The sequence below is a fragment of the Coregonus clupeaformis genome, unplaced genomic scaffold, assembly GCF_020615455.1.
Source record: "Coregonus clupeaformis isolate EN_2021a unplaced genomic scaffold, ASM2061545v1 scaf0480, whole genome shotgun sequence".
In the NCBI taxonomy this organism is placed as follows: domain Eukaryota; kingdom Metazoa; phylum Chordata; class Actinopteri; order Salmoniformes; family Salmonidae; genus Coregonus; species Coregonus clupeaformis.
The window spans coordinates 278717-295946 of NW_025533935.1; the positions used below are offsets into that span (position 1 = coordinate 278717).

General features: G+C 43.7%; 1 protein-coding gene across 1 annotated transcript; it reads left to right on the forward strand.

Annotated features, from left to right (window-relative positions):
* Window positions 1-6909: 6909 nt before the first annotated feature.
* Window positions 6910-15645, forward strand: LOC121540116 (tripartite motif-containing protein 16-like). Its single transcript, XM_041848735.2, has 6 exons — window positions 6910-7565; window positions 8045-8131; window positions 14086-14319; window positions 14556-14715; window positions 14841-14900; window positions 15137-15645. The coding sequence occupies exons 1-6, from the start codon at window positions 6984-6986 to the stop codon at window positions 15643-15645; spliced, it is 1632 nt and encodes a 543-aa protein (XP_041704669.2). The 5' UTR covers window positions 6910-6983.
* Window positions 15646-17230: the final 1585 nt, after the last annotated feature.

Here is a 17230-nt window from a genome sequence, read left to right on the forward strand (position 1 = left end):
AGTTGTCTATTGCCAGAGTTTTGGTTGCACACATGTAAATTATCCTGATAAGAAATGTACTGAAAAAAAAACAATGTAAACCTGGTACATCAAATGTTTGAAATGTTTGAAATATCGTTAAATAATATCTGAGGTAAAGGGGAGGAAAAGGGAAAGAGACACTCACTTAAATGGGGTTGAATGACCTCTGACCTCTGTTCTGACTTTCTGGTGAGGCCTGATCACCCTCACTAGAAAGCCTAGAGACATTGTGTGAGATTTAAATGTAGTATGTAAACACTAATGATTAGGAAGAAGTTTATAATTTAGCAATAGGCCTAGGTGTGATTCGGACCATGACAAGGACAGAGAGAGAGAGAGCTAGCCCTGAATGAGGGACACCTGTCGCCAGTCAATTTTACTATTCCTTGAATTACCTTATGCGATACAATTAAGTTAAGATGTTATCAAGGGTTGTCGTCCTAATTTGATTTGTTATTTTGATTTAACAGGTAGTGTTGTTTTGTTTTTTGGGCGCATTAATCGCGATGTGAGCCATGTGTCCAAAGGGCAAATTACCGGTCCTCTGGGGTCTTTTGGTAAATATCTAAATGATATTAAGAATATGAGCAGTAGTAATGAATGGGTTTGATCATTGTGGAAGAGGGGAGGGAGTAAGGAAACTTAGAAAACAGGGTTTCTGGTCTCCATATATGCAAGCAACAGCAGATTTAAGATTGGCAGAATGTGAAACGTGCGAAAAACAATATCAGAAATGGAATAACAGCACCAATTGGACATATTCCAGTACCAGAAGGACCTTTTAGACACCTGGTAATAGACTATGTGGATATGATAAAACCAGTGAATGGGAAAAGGTATATGCTAGGGGTAATTGGCAGATTTAGCAGATGGGTAGAAGCAGTTCCATCTAAAACTCTAGGGGCAGCAACAGTAGCGAAATTCTTAGCGAGAGAAGTGATACCATGATTTGTGATTCTGACAGAAATCAGTTCAGACAATGATTCGGCATTTATGCAGAACACTGCGAAACTAGTAATGCAGCAGCTGCGCATAAAGCAAAGATTAGGATATGTGAGAGTACAAAGTTGAATTGGGTGGATGCCTTACCTCTGGCACTAAGGAGCTATTGCATGCAAGCTAACAGAATAACGCATCTAACACCGGATGAAATGCTTACGGTCGACCCATGCCAGTGCCGGTGCTTAGGGGACCATATGAGGGTCCGCCTCTAGAGCAATTGGAAAGGGAATTAGAAGGGTATATCAGGCAACTAACTGTTATACATTAAGTTATATACCAACAGGAGAGAAGCAGAGTTCTGGAACCAGAGGCGAATCCACCACGACCAGTGGTCCCGGGGCAGAAGGTCTACGTCAGGGTCTACAGAAGGAAGTGGAACGAACAGAGACGTGAGGGACCCGACACCGTCACCCAGGCTACACCAACTGTCGTAAGGGTCGAGGGGAGCTCAGCCTGGTATCATCTAAACCATTGCACCAGAGTACCGCATGGAAACCAACGATCGAGAGATGAGGAAGCTGAGGATGCCGAGACCTTAGTGAAGGAAGAAGGTCTCGAGCCAAATGGACCCAACGCCGGCCCGGAGTTGTGGCCCAGAAGTAGATGGTCATTATCGGAAGAGAGCCCTGCTGGGCCCTCACAACAATGAGGACCACTTGACTGCCCTTATGGCAACCCAGAATGTCTGTATGGGGTAGTGGCAGGAGGAGGATGGGCTTGTCATGACTACAAGGACAGGCAACAGCTGAAGAAAACTGGACTTGGAGATATCAATCTCCCAGACTTATATCCTGCTCCATATTACTTTAGTGGTGATAAAGAGTCTAAGCATTAATTAAGGAAAGTAGGTGAAGCAACATTAAAATGGATTTTGTTATTGGAACTAAGGGTCCCATATAGGACGCCTGGGGAAAACCTGGAATCCTAAAAAGATAGAATAGGCCTCTCTCATGTTTTCTCTATGTAGTATATGCATGTAACATAGGGTTTCCGGTTAGAAGTGTACATGGACATGTCTCTTAATCCCCTAAACAGGTTCTGCTTGGATTCAGAAAATGGTTGTTGGTGAGGTGTCCGAAATGGAGAGCTAGCATTACTAGACCTTGTAAAACATAAGGGACGATATTATGAAGAATAATATTATAAGGGATTTAGAATTTCAGGCATTACTTATACAACTGCAAGATAACTGCCTTAAATAGATATTATGGTTAAAACAAAGCTGCATTATTTTTTATGTGTTAGGATACTAGCACTCATATGTTAACATGTTAAGTAGCAACACTTACTGTTGAAGTCGGAAGTTTACATACACCTTAGCCAAACACATTTAAACTCTGTTTTTCACAATTCCTGACATTTAATCCTAGTAGAAATTCCCTGTCTTAGGTCAGTTAGGATCACCACTTTATTTTAAGAATGTGAAATGTCAGAATAATAGTACAGAGAATGATTTCTTTCAGCTTTTATTTCTTTCATCACATTCCTAGTGGGTCAGAAGTTTACATACACTCAATTAGTATTTGGTAGCATTGCCTTTAAATTGTTTAACTTGGGTCAAACGTTTTGGGTAGCCTTCCACAAGCTTCCCACAATAAGTTGGGTGAATTTTGGCCCATTCCTCCTGACAGAGCTGGTGTAACTGAGTCAGGTTTTTAGGCCTCCTTGCTCGCACACACGTTTTCAGTTCTGCCCACAGATTTTCTATAGGATTGAGGTCAGGGCTTTATGATGGCCACTCCAATACCTTGACTTTGTTGTCCTTAAGCCATTTTGGCACAACTTTGGAAGTATACTTGGGGTCATTGTCCATTTGGAAGACCCATTTGCGACCAAGCTTTAACTTCCTGACTGATGTCTTGAGATGTTGCTTCAATATATCCACATAATTTTCCTTCCTCATGATGCCATCTATTTTGTGAAGTGCACCAGTCCCTCCTGCAGCAAAGCACCCCCACAGCATGATGCTGCCACCCCCGTGCTTCACGGTTGGAATGGTGTTCTTCGGCTTGCAAGGCCCTCTTTTCCTCCAAACATAACGATGGTCATTATGGCCAAACAGTTCTATTTTTGTTTCATCAGACCAGAGGACATTTCTCCAAAAAGTACGATCTTTGTCCCCATGTGCAGTTGCAAACCATAGTCTGGCTTTTTTATGGAGGTTTTGGAGCAGTGGCTTCTTCCTTGCTGAGCGGCCTTTCAGGTTATGTCGATATAGGACTCGTTTTACTGTGGATATAGATACTTTTGTACCTGTTTCCTCCAGCATCTTCACAAGGTCCTTTGCTGTTGTTCTGGGATTGATTAGCACTTTTCGCACCAAAGTACGTTCATCTCTACGAGACAGAACGCGTGTCCTTCCTGAGCGGTATGATGGCTGCGTGGTCCCATGGTGTTTATACTTGCATACTATTGTTTGTATAGATGAACGTGGTACCTTCAGGCGTTTGGAAATTGCTCCCAAGGATGAACCAGACTTGTGGAGGCTGATTTCTTTTGATTTTCCCATGATGTCAAACAAAGAGGCACTGAGTTTGAAGGTAGGCCTTGAAATACATCCACAGGTACACCTCCAATTGACTCAAATGATGTCAATTAGCCTATCAGAAGCTTCTAAAGCCATAACATCATTTTCTGGAATTTTCCAAGCTGTTTAATGGCACAGTCAACTTAGTGTATGTAAACTTCTGACCCACTGGAATTGTGATACAGTGAATTATAAGTGAAATAATCTGTCTGTAAACAATTGTTGGAAAAATTACTTGTGTCATGCAGAAAGTAGATGTCCTAACCAACTTGCCAAAACTATAGTTTGTTAACAACAAATTTGTGGAGTGGTTGAAAAACGAGTTTTATGACTCCAACCTAAGTGTATGTAAACTTCCGACTTCAACTGTATATAGTTTATTTCAAGTAGAAACATTTATATTGTCTCTGTTTGAATAAGTAATGTTTAAAAAATATAACCTAAATGCAAGAATTGTGCCTTATATTATAAACATGTATATTTTTATGTTAGTCACTGCATATCAATGCATTCATATATTTGTCATTATATACATTTGCGGTGTTTGTGTGTAATGATGTGGGACTTATTTAAGTCCCAAAGGGGGGATATGTTGAAAATGTTTGGTTAACTACTCTGTCTCACTTAAGGGCAAACAACATGAGAAAGCTTGGTCCGGCCCCTATTGTCTTCAATTCTGAATACACAGGAGGAGGAGAAGTTAGAATTCGCCACTATCATAAATAAAGAGAATGGGCAGAGTGGTCAAAAGATGGAGATTTGGAGACAGTGGTGGGGGAACCAACGAGGGAGGGATTAAGCTAAAATGTATATAAAATGACTATATAAACTGAGAGCTGGGAGGTGGAAAATCAGATGTTCTGCAGACCACCTCGGCTTTATCTAAATTGCAATAAAGTCTATCTTCATTCTACAAAAACTCTGGAAACACTTTGGTTTTTATTAAGAATTTGTACAATTCTCCACGACAGTCTCTGGAAATACTGTGATATGTGGTTGTTTATCTACCTTAGTTGAATACACTGATGGTAAGTCTCTGGATATACTGTGATATGAGGTTGTTTATCTACCTTAGTTGAATGTACAAATTGAAAGTCTCTCTGGATATGAGTCTCTGCTAAATGACTAAAATGACAATCAAAAAATTAACAATTGCAAAGCACAATGGGTATTATTATTGGCCTTCTTTTGGGTGCTGAGGGAATTATTATAATACCCAGCATGGTTTTCAAGCATTCCTTTTTTTACATCTTTGTCATTTAGTAGTCACTTTATCAAACCATAGTGCCTTCAAACTTCTGATACCAATGCAGGATGAAAGGGGAACACAAAATGTCCAACCCCTATAAAGAATGGTATAGAAAAATACAACAAAATGTTTTTTTTTTTTTTTTTACAAATTACAGGTCTCAAAAGTATCTTGTTACAAATACATAGGATTTTAGTTCAGGCCAGTGAAATACAAATGACAAAATACTCAAAAGTCATTGAAATATGTATTTCAAATACGTATGACAGAGATACTGCCCATCTCTGTCTCCACATTATCTTCTGTAACATGTTGAAGGGAATGCCTGCTGTTGGAAGCGTACTCCACCCTAAAGCCACTCTCCAATTAGGGCCACATCCTAGTTAAGCAGTACACCTTGCTGCAGTCAACTCTCTATGCCCGTTTGGTGAGCCACCATGCGGCTGGTGGGTCTCCAACCCAGCCACTATCTCAAAGACTATGGACCTTTTGATGAAGTCTTTTGATGTAGTTTTGATTGGTATGGTGGCCAAAGACATTTCAGTTATAGTTTTGACTTAAAGGGATACTTCAGGATTTTGGCAATGAAGCCCTATATTTACTTCCCCAGTCAGATGAACTTGTGGATAACATTTGTGGTGACAGAAATTGACTTAGGTCAAATGTAATTAAGTAAGATGACATACAGTTAGTCTTAAAGGTACTAAACTTAGTTATTGTGTGAAGAAGATATAATGAAGATAACATTCTGCCAGTAAAACTTCATTAGAACAGTGTGTCACACAAGTTCCTCTTTCTGGTCCTCTGTCTAAACCAAATGTTCTAGGAGGAGTGCCAAAAGAGCTTCTGGGTGAGGGGCAGCATCCTGTTGTTGAGATAGAAGTTACAACAGCTCAGTAGTAGGGTTGAAAACTGAGATGTGTCAGTTCTCAGACCACTTTTCCGAGAACTGAAACAACACCCTGATCTCTTTAAATTGAGTTTGAAAATGATTACCCAGTCATTATGCTCTGAGGAGGGCTAGGTATTTTATTTTGCCTTTTCAATGCCTTTTGAAAGTGATTTGTGAAACATTTATTTTTAATAAAACTCCAGGACATTTTCCTGTTTAAACCGGTCCTTTGCCTCCAGTGTCCTGGTCCTAAAAAAAAACCTGCAGACAGAGTATTCTACTACCACGGATGGGTAGAAATTACTACATTTAATTACAAAATACAGATACAAAATACCATCAAGATCAATGTATCAAAATAAACTACTAAATACTTGTATTTGTAATGTATTTAATTAAATGTAATGTATTCATTTTAAATACAAAAATACATCTGCAAGTAACCGATCCAAACAACAACAATTTTCTCAGAAATAGTGACAAAACCTTTTTTCTTGCTATGACAGTGATACTGTATTTTGTTATCTACCTTAGTTGAGCAAGTCACTCTGGATAAGCTAAATTACTAAAATGTAAATGTATATGTGAAAATGAACATAAGAAATTAACTGCAAAGCACACTGGGTATTATTTTTAGCCTTGTTTCGGGGCGGAGCTCTTTAGAATAATACTCAGCATGCTTTGCAATTATTCATTTTCACATTTACATTTTAGTCATTTAGCAGGGCGAATTTCAATTAGTGCCTTCATCTTAAGACAGCTAGGTGAGACAGCAATATATTACAATCGTATCAAGTACATTTTCCTTCAAAAAAGTATCTATCAACATTTTCCCAAATACATTTATATGTAATTCATTTAGCAGATGTTATTATCACACCATAGTGCTATCAGACTTCTGATACCATTGCAGGGTGAAAAGGGGGGCCACAAGATGTGAACCGCTATAAAAAATGGCATAGAAAACGATTTAGTATTCTGAAAGTACAAAATAAAAAATGCATTGGAGTGTAGTTAAGCCCAGTGTAATTCAAATGACAAAATATTCAGAAGTAATTAAAATATGTATTTCAAACATAAATACTAACCATCTCTGCCTACTACCCAACACTCTGTCATACTTCCTTATCAAAGAAACCACACCCCCTCTACATACAGAGTACACAGTCAAGTAGGAAGCCACTTCCTGTCCTCTGGTGTAGAGGTCCATGAAACAGAAAGTCATCTTTGACACTGAACAGAAAGTCATCTTTGACACTGCCATTGCTTAACCTACGGGAGAGAGCACCAAAATGGCAGAGAATCAGGAACTGTTCTGTTGCTCCATCTGTCTGGATCTACTGAAGGATCCGGTGACTACTGCCTGTGGACACAGCTACTGTATGGGCTGTATTAAAAAAAACTGGGATCAGGATCGTCTGAAAGGTGCCTACAGCTGTCCACAGTGCAGACAGACCTTCAGTCCAAGGCCTGTTCTGAAGAGAAACATCGTGCTGGCTGAAGTGGTGGAGAAACTGAAGAAGACAGGACTCCAGGCTGCTCCCCCTCCTGATCTGTGCTATGCTGGACCTGGAGATGTGGTGTGTGATTTCTGCACTGGGACCAGAAAGCAGAAAGCCCTCATGTCCTGTCTGGCATGTCTGGCCTCTTACTGTGAGACTCACATCCAATCTCACTATGAATCTCCTGCTTTCAAGAAGCACAAGCTGGTCAAAGCCACCGCACAACTACAGGAGAAGATCTGCTCTCATCATGACAAACTACTGGAGGTTTACTGTCGTACCGATCAGCAGTGTATCTGTATGCTGTGTACAATGGATGAACATAAAGGCCATGATACAGTGTCAGCTGCAGCAGAGAGGACTGAGAAACAGGTAAGACCAGAACAACTTGTTGGTGACTGTCTGATAAACAAAGAATGAAAGATACAGTAGGAACTAAGGCTGTTTGAATATGAGATCATTCAAATGAAATCAATCCACGGCAGAAGAAATATGAACACAAACCTTGAGCATATAGATATGTTAACCCAGATTCTCCAAATGTATCACCATTTTCTAAAGTCAAACACCATTATCATTCGTTATCAAACACCATTGTAATTTGTTATCAAAAACCATTATAATGTATCAAACATCATTATTATTCGTTATCAAACACCCAATCAGCTCCCCTGTTTTGTGCACTGTTAAAACTATAATCATTCACATAACAACTTAATAATATAATTTCACACAGACACTTCCTCAACATTTTAATCCCTATCTACTATGGGCCCTATGTCACATTACTATACTATTGATCTACTGGACAAATAAAGCTTGATAGCTCATTGAAGAGTGATTATCCACAGAGGCAGCTGGGGATGAGTCAGCAGAAGGTCCAGCAGAGATTCCAGGAGAGAGAGAAGGAGCTCCAACAGGCTGTGGAGTCTCTCAAGGTGAGTATTGTTGACCAGAGGAGACACACCATTTCACATCTCTCCTCCAGTCAGAGAGAGAGAGAGGGAGAGAGGCCCCTATCCAATCCCACTGACCCCACTGTTGGGAACAGGCTGTCTGGTCCCCTTTCAGAGAATATACTGCTTAATGTAACCGGCGGGATATGAACCCGGGTCTACTGAGGGAGAAAACAACATCTTGACCGTTACACCAAGAGGACATTCCCTATTGGGCTGAGGGCCGACACTTATTTTGAAGTCGAAGGCGGGGCTACCTCATCACATAACCATGAGTAACCATGACCGACTCATGTCCCCTATACATTAACATGGAGCTCTCTCTCTCGCTCTCAATTCAATTGAATTCAAAGGGCTTTACTGGCATGGGAAACATATGTTTACATTGCCACAGCAAGTGAAATAGATAATAAACAAAAGTGAAATAAACAATCAGAAATGAACAGTAAACATTACACTCACAAAAGTTTCAAAGGAATAGAGACATTTCAAATGTTATAACTCAAGTGCAAACAGAGTGAGCCGTGCGCCAGACTGAGTTCTGGAGGTGAAATGGAAATGAATGAGGGAGAGTTAAGTGAGGTAGAAGGTGTGGTGAAGAGCTCAGAACCAGAGCCTGGCATCAATGGACATGATAAAGAAGAATTTGGTGCAGTAGGAATTACATTTTTGGAGAAAGTGGATCCATACCTATTGGCAGATCCATTAGTGGTTTCAGGGTTGGTAGGAAAGGAGTTGGGTGCAGTTGAATCAGTGAAGGTAACCTGTAGTGGACTTGTGATATTTGTTTGTGTTTCTTCTGACCAGATGGAGTGGGCGCTCTGTGTCACGCAACTAGGTCAAGATCGGTTTCTTGCTTTGCTCTTAGGAACAGGGCACCATTGAAAGGAGTGATTTCTGGGGTAGCGTTAAGTGTAGAGGTAGAGCAATTCAAGTTGAATATTCCTGGTGTTTGGTGGGACGCAGACCCGGTGGTGAACGTGGTGAAACAGAGGAGTCAGTCCTTTTGAGTTATGAGTCTTTACCAGAGAAAGTCATGTTATGATATATCAGTTATCTTGATTCGAGCTTTTGTGCCAAATCCATAAATTCAGGTGCAACGTTTATGGTCGTTTCGCAGCAGTTTGTGGGAGGGGAATTCCAAGATGTTTTATGTGTGCGGAAGAGAATGGGATAAAGGATTGTGTAGTTTCGGTGGATAAAGTTGTGTGTCAACTGTTGGGATGCCCATGTTGCTGGGGATCGGAAGTGTCCGGTGCGAGGGAGGCAGGTTGAGGTGGCTAGAGTCAGAGTAGTGCAGAAGGTGTCGTATGCTGAGACAGTGAAGAAAGTAGAGGAGGATGGGTCAAGGGTGAGAGATCCTGAGAGGATCCCTGTGAGTAGTAGATCTGTGCCAGCACAGAGGGATAGGCCAACGAGTGATATATGCTTTAGTAATGTTGGCTTCTTAGCGTTCATAGCAATGGTTATCAACTGTACCGCACAAATGGAACGTAAATCACAGAACATTGATGTTGTGGTGGCAGCTGCAGAGAAGTATTTGGGCATACAAGATTTGACTTCAGAAGAGTTACAGGGTGTGTTGAGTGGTGGTGTCCCGTCCTCCCAGGCCGTTGGCATGGTGCAGGAGCAGATAGGGTCAAAGTAGTGGAATGGGGTAATGGGTATTTAATGTGTAGGGTTAGTTGGAAGGTTTTTAAAAAAAAGTATTATAGTTTCCCCTTTTCCTATTTTGTATCACATAGTAAAATGTATTTATATTATAGTCCAGTAGGGGCGGTAATGCAACATATTGGATACCAACCGCCGTTAAACTCCAAAGAAGAAGAAATGTTATATTACGCTATGTACAGTGTTGTAACGATGACTCTTGTCATGTTTATTCTGGCATGGTGGCTTTATGGGCTTCTCTACTGTTTTCTGATTGTGGTGATTTCCCTCCCACCTCTTATGGAGATTTCACGGTTAGACTTCCTTAACATGAACGGCGGCAGAGACTGGGGGAATATGTCAAACAAAAACATTTAAACTTGATTTTTTTGCAAGAGACACACAGTGATGTGATTAATGAAGTGTATTGGGGGGTCTGGTGGAAGGGGGTGCAGGTGCTGAGCCATAGCACAAATCTTAGTGCAGGGGTAGCAAAAGAGGTGTGTAAGGGTAGGTTGTTAGTGGTTAGAGCCAAAATCAATGACCTTGTCTTTGCTTTCCAAAATGTGTCTGCACCTAGTACAGGGCTCAGTTCTCTGTTTCACCAGGGCCCAGGCAGGTGTCCTATTGGAAATTCCATGTAAAGCTCTTCCAAGATGTCACTTTTTGCTCAAGCTTCCAAGGCTTTTGGGAGAGGTGGGGACAGCAGAAGGGGGAGTTTGAGTCTCTCTGTCAGTGATGGGATGTAGGGAAAGCCCAGAGCTTTAACATGTTGCGAGAGATGGATGCTCCCAGCTCTTTCTTTTTGGGGTTGGAAAAACAGAGTGGGGAAACCAAGAAAATCCCTTGTTTTACGTTTGTCTGATGGGCGTGTAACTTCTGTTGTGAGGAGATGAGGGAGCCTGATGGGTGGGTAACTTCTGTTGTGGGGGAGATGAGGGAACCAGATGGGTGGGTAACTTCTGTTGTGGGGGAGATGAGGGAGCCTGATGGGTGGGTAACTTCTGTTGTGGGGAGATGAGGGAGCCTGATGGGTGGGTAACTTCTGTTGTGGGGAGATGAGGGAGCCTGATGGGTGGGTAACATCTGTTGTGGGGGAGATGAGGGAGCCTGATGGGTGGGTAACATCTGTTGTGGGGGAGATGAGGGAGCCTGATTGGTGGGTAAATTCTGTTGTGGGGGAGATGAGGGAGCCTGATGGGTGGGTAACTTCTGTTGTGGGGAGATGAGGGAACCTGATGGGTGGGTAACTTCTGTTGTGGGGGAGATGAGGGAGTCTGATGGGCGGGTAACTTCTGTTGTGGGGAGATGAGGGAGCCTGATGGGTGGGTAACTTCTGTTGTGGGGAGATGAGGGAGCCTGATAGGTGGGTAACTTCTGTTGTGGGGGAGATGAGGTAGCCTGATGGGTGGGTAACTTCTGTTGTGGGGGGATGAGGAGGGAGCCTGATGGGTGGGTAACTTCTGTTGTGGGGGAGATGAGGGAGTCTGATGGGCGGGTAACTTCTGTTGTGGGGGGGATGAGGAGCCTGATGGGTGGGTAACAGTTGTGGGGAGATGAGGGAGCCTGATAGGTGGGTAACTTCTGTTGTGGGGGAGATGAGGTAGCCTGATGGGTGGGTAACTTCTGTTGTGGGGGTGAGGAGGGAGCCTGATGGGTGGGTAACTTCTGTTGTGGGGAGATGAGGGAGCCTGATGGGTGGGTAACTTCTGTTGTGGGGAGATGAGGGAGCCTGATGGGTGGGTAACTTCTGTTGTGGGGGAGATGAGGCTGTGGAGTTGTACTCTGATTTATAGAGGGTAGAACTCTGTGGTCCTCTGTAGCTCAATTGGTAGAGCATGGTGCTTGTAACGCCAGGGTAGTGGGTTCGATCCCCGGGACCACCCATATGTAAAAATGTATGCACATGACTGTAAGTCGCTTTGGATAAAAGCGTCTGCTAAATGGCATATTATTATTATTATCCTGGGTTTTCTCAGGTTCTGCTCACAGACCTTTCCAAACTCTCTCTGTCACAGAGAAATCAAATAGACATTTCCCTGGCCTTACACAAACTCTCAGCTGCTGTCTCTCAGACGGTCTGCCTGTGGATTTTTATAAAATGTTCTGGGGAATTATTTTACAGGACGTGTGTTGTGTGAGTGCGTCGGGATGGGGGAGCTGTCGCTAAGCTGAAAAAACTGGAGGCCTGTGGCATTGCTCTGTTTGGACAATAAGGTCTTTACCAAGGTCCTCGTTAACAGACTCAAGTCCCACCTGGACTCTATTGTACACAAGGACCAAACGTACTGTGTACCAGGACGCTCAAACACAGACAATCTGTTCATAATCAGGAGAAAGCCTTTGATAGGGTGGACCATGAATATCTGTTCAATGTGTTGTTTTGGTTGTGGGGAGAATTTTGTGGCCTGTGTTCAAATGTTGTACGCTGGGGCTTCATGTATGGTCAAGGTGGGGGGAGGGCTCAGTAGGCCAGTCTGGGTAGGGAGGGGCATTCATCAGGGATGCCCTCTGTCAGGGCAGCTATACACTCTTGTTATTGAGCCCTTTCTGGGCCTGCTACGCAGGAGGCTACAGGGAGTGTGGGAGCCAGGCATAGGGTTGGGGACAGGCATAGCAGTGTCAGAATACGCTGATGACGTCTGTGTTGGTTAGGGATGAGCAGAACCTACAGGCCCTGGAGAATAGTTTGAGGGTGTACGAGGGGGAGTCTTCTGCTTAGGTAAACTGGGGCAAGAGTGAGGCTCTGTAATGTGGGGCATGGAGGGACAGTGCACCTCTGCAGCTTCCAGGGGGGTTGCAGTGGGGCTGTGAGTGGCTCAAGATGCTTGGGGTGTATCTGGGCTCGGAGGGGTGGGTTAGGAAGAACTGGGAAGGAGTGTCACAAGCGGTGGTGTCGAGGCTGACGAAGTGGAGGTGGCTCATCTCCCAAGTGTCATACAGAGGGACGGTGCTGATCATCAACAACTTGGTGGCATCCTCTCTGTGGCATAAATTGGCCATTCTCAACCCCCCCCCGGCGTTCTGCTTGTGGACCTGCAGCGCAAGTTAGTAAACATTTTCTGGTCAGGGTGGCAGCGTTCTGACTCAAAGCACCACAGAGGCTACTGTACCGTACGGAGGTGGGCTGGAGGGAACCAGCATGTGCTCTGTTGAGGAAGGCTGGTGGTTTGGGGCTGGATCAGTGGCTCCTCATCATGCGGCCGGAGAGACTCAATACAGCAGGGGTCTCTGATTTCTATGCTGCAGTACTGAGGGCCTGGCAGCTGCTGAGGCCCACAGGAGAGGGGGGTGTGGTGCCTGGGCCGTGGGTATGGGAGGAGCCCATCTTCCACAACACACTGATCCTGTTGAGGTCCACTCATTCAGCCATCCTGCAGGGACCTTTAATGTCAGCAGGCATTAGGAGACTAGCAGACCTGTGGCTGTCGGAGGGTGGAAAACCCCCCAAGAGTCAGCACAGCAGGCGGGACAAACGTCTCTTAGGCTGCTGGAGAGAGTCATGGAGGAGGTCCAGGAGGCTCTGCCTGACCCAGTGAGGAGGGGGCTGGAGCAGCCTGAGGAGGGGCCACCACCGTTTCCACCACTGCAAGTGACAGCAGAGACTGGGGACTGGCAGGAGAGTCCGGAGGACTTACTGACTTTTAACACTCTGAGCCTGGGGGAGTTTGAGGAGGTGGGGGGTAAGGTGCTGTATACCCTCAGTGTCAAGTTTAGACACATCAGGAGCTTAGCGGGAGTGAAGGGGCATCAGTGGCAGGGGGTTGTGGGGGCTGAGAGCATGGCAGGGTATAGGTGGAGGGTGCTCTATAAACTCCCAGTATTGGAAAGGTCAGGGGTCCTCCAGTGGAGGGTATTACATGGAGCCCTGGACACCAATAGCTGGTTGGCTCGGGTTGACCTGGGAGTTGGGGAGGGGTGTCCGTTTTCTGCAATGACAGACTGTTCATCATGTTTTTTCTGTGTTGCCAGGGTAATGCCATTACTGTTGACGCCTTAGGGTTGAGTTTGAGTTGTACAAAATGATCAACAGTGTGGAGATGTTTCAGGAGGTATGGGGGCTCAGGGGAGCTGTCTGTACGGCTGGAGAGGAGGGGTTGGATGTACGGTTGGAATGTGGTGCTGGATGGTGTATTGTACTGTGGTGTTGGGTACTGTATAATGTGATTGTGTGGAGGTTGTGGTGTCACGCAATGTGCTTTAAGGGGTGGGGGTGTTAGTGTAATGAGGATGGCTCATTAAAGTAAGACAAGTCAGTCTCCCTCTCTCTCTCTCTCTCTTAACAGCGCTCTGCACAGGCAGCAGTGGAGGACAGTGATAAGATCTTTACTGAGCTGATCCGCTCCATTGAGAGAAGGCGCTCTGAGGTGAAGGAGCTGATCAGATCCCAAGAGAAGGCTCAAGTGAGTCAAGCTGAAGGACTCCTGGAGCAACTGGAGCAGGAGATAGCTGAGCTGAGGAAGAGAAGCACTGAGCTGGAGCAGCTCTCACACACAGAGGATCACATCCATTTCCTCCAGGTAAAAAAACTGTCCTGTTACATGTGATATGAAATTAAAACTCTCAATCATTTGGTTCTGTTCTCTCTCTCTCTCTCTCTCTCTCTCTCTCTCTCTCTCTCTCTCTCTCTCTCTCTCTCTCTCTCTCTCTCTCTCTCTCTCTCTCTCTCTCTCTCTCTCTCTCTCTCTCCTCTCTCTCTCTCTCTCTCTCTCTCTCTCTCTCTCTCTCTTCTCTCCCCTCTCTCCTCTCTCCTCAGAGTTATCAGTCTCTCTCCAGTACCAGTGTATCTTCAGACTTACCCAGCATCGTTGTCCGTCCTCTTCAGTACTTTGGAGATGTGAGTAAGACTGTGTCTGAACTGAGAGAGAAACTAGAAGACGTCCTTAAAGGAGAATGGACCAAGATCTCCACTACAGGTGTGTTGAAAATAATAACAACATCAACTTTAGACCATTGAAATTTCCCTACTAGTCATATACATGTGGAATATGGTATGATGATAACATTCCCTCTCTCTGTGAATGTGTTTGTGTGTCTGTAGTGAATATAGTGGATGTGTTACTGCCTCCAGAGCCCAAGACCAGAGAACAGTTCTTAAAATGTGAGTCTCTTTATTCTGAAGTAACTAACAGTCTCTTTTTACTGACACTCCTAACAATCCCTCTAGAAATATATAGCAATAGTAGATCTAATCAAAGACTGGGTATCTATCTGACTCCTCATATTTCTCTGATTTGATCTCTGCTGTGCTCTAATCAAAGACAGGGTAGATACAGTATCTGACTTAACTTATTGTTCTAACTCCCCTCATTGGTCTCTGCTCTGCTCTTCTCCCAGATTCCTGTCAGCTCACACTGGACCCAAACACAGCACACAAACTCCTCTCTCTGTCTAAAGGGAACAGAAAGGTGACCTGTACAGGCCAAGTCCAACCATATCCTGTTCATCCAGACAGATTCACTAACTACTGTCAGGTTCTGTGTAGAGAGGGTCTGTCTGGACGCTGTTACTGGGAGGTGGAGTGGAGTGGGTGGTGTGTTACAGCAGTCTCATATAAAGACATCAGCAGAACAGGGACAGGTAATAGATTTGGAGAGAATGACAAGTCCTGGTGTTTAGAGTGTTATAGTGTTGGTAATTGGTTCAGACACAATAATGTTGGGACTGAAGTATCAGGCCCTCAGTCCTCCAGAGTAGGAGTGTACCTGGATCACAAGGCAGGTACTGTGTCCTTCTACAGTGTCTCTGACACAATGACCCTCCTCCACAGAGTCCAGACCACATTCACTCAGCCCCTCTATCCTGGGGTTTCTCTCAATGGTACTGCTGAGCTGGTTAAACTGTAGTAGGGTCCACATAGATACTAGTCATGCTGGTGTAGTCTATAGCTGAGCTGGTTAAACTGTAGTAGGGTCCACATAGATACTAGTCATGCTGGTGTAGTCTATAGCTGAGCTGGTTAAACTGTAGTAGGGTCCACATAGATACTAGTCACGCTGGTGTAGTCTATAGCTGAGCTGGTTAAACTGTAGTAGGGTCCACATAGATACTAGTCATGCTGGTGGTGATGGTCCCCAGATGTGATGATTCATTCTGCTCTGTTTTATGTACAATTATTTGACTGATTTAATCTTCAGAAGATGTTATGAATTACAATTCAATTCATTCATATTTGTGCAATGTTTTAATCTTGTACATTCACATTAATCATATTGATGTGTTCTCTGTCACCTGGAGCTGCATGGAAAATGGTCCAGGAACAAACAGGCAATTCCCAAGGACTAGTCAGCCCACTACAAGCTGGAATAACTTACTTTCTACTTAAACTATATGGGCAGGTTTCCCGGACACAGATGAAGCCTAGTCCTAGACTAAAAAGCATGTTCAATGGAGATGTCCGGGAAACCGGCCCTAAGTTTGCAATCTTTTATTCTCCCATACTGCTCAGTCAAGCAACATTAAACCTGTCCAGCAGGTGGTGCTATTAACCAAACAATATAAACCATTAGATATCTTGACTTGCCACTCAGTATATCAGTAATGTTCAGAATTGTACTTTAATATCATTGGAGATTGATGGTCTTTTTAATCCACTATCTAGAGTCAGGAACAGATGAAGTTAGGTCTGCTACTGTTCAGTTATTAAATATGATTTATGGTGATGGGAAATAAAAAATACATATAGTAGTAGTTTTCCTTTGCTATTTATTCCAAGGTGTGTCTTTAACTTGTAAATGGATTGTGTTGAAGCTGGCATGTGGTGTGGATGATAGAATAGAGTGAATAGAGGAGAGAAGAGAGGAGGAGAGGAGAACATAATATAGAAGACAGATAAGATAGAGAGATAATTCATACCCAGGGGAGTTACTGACTCTGTCCCTAATGACACCCTGTTCCCTACGTAGTGCACTAGGATACTTCTGACCAGATCTAAAGTAGTGCACTACATAGGGAATAGGGTGGAGATTGGAGATTTGCTCACTGTCATTAGAATGAAGATTTCCATACAGGAGTTACTGTCTCTGTCCCAAATTTCTCCCTGTTCCCTGCATAGTGCACTAGGCTTCTTCTGACCAGATCTAAAGTAGTCTTCTAGATTTTACATGTTTTCTCCCTGTCATTAGAAAATGACAATATGGTAATGTCTTTAGTGGTTTCCTCCCACTTTGTTTTTATTGGTTGTGTGTTATGTGTGTTGTTGTGTTAGGTTTTCCCCCTGTGTTCCTAATTGAAAATCCATTAACAATGAATCAGAAACAAATTATGTTCCATTTGTGTTTAGACAACTTCATGGCTGACATCCCCCAGTTCTGTTAAGACCCATTGAACTGGGTCACATTCTAAATGGTCACTTGTATTGATAGTCCATACTGGGCCTAACTGTGGTTAACCATACTTGAGGGTTTCTTTCTGCACACATATTCCCTCATC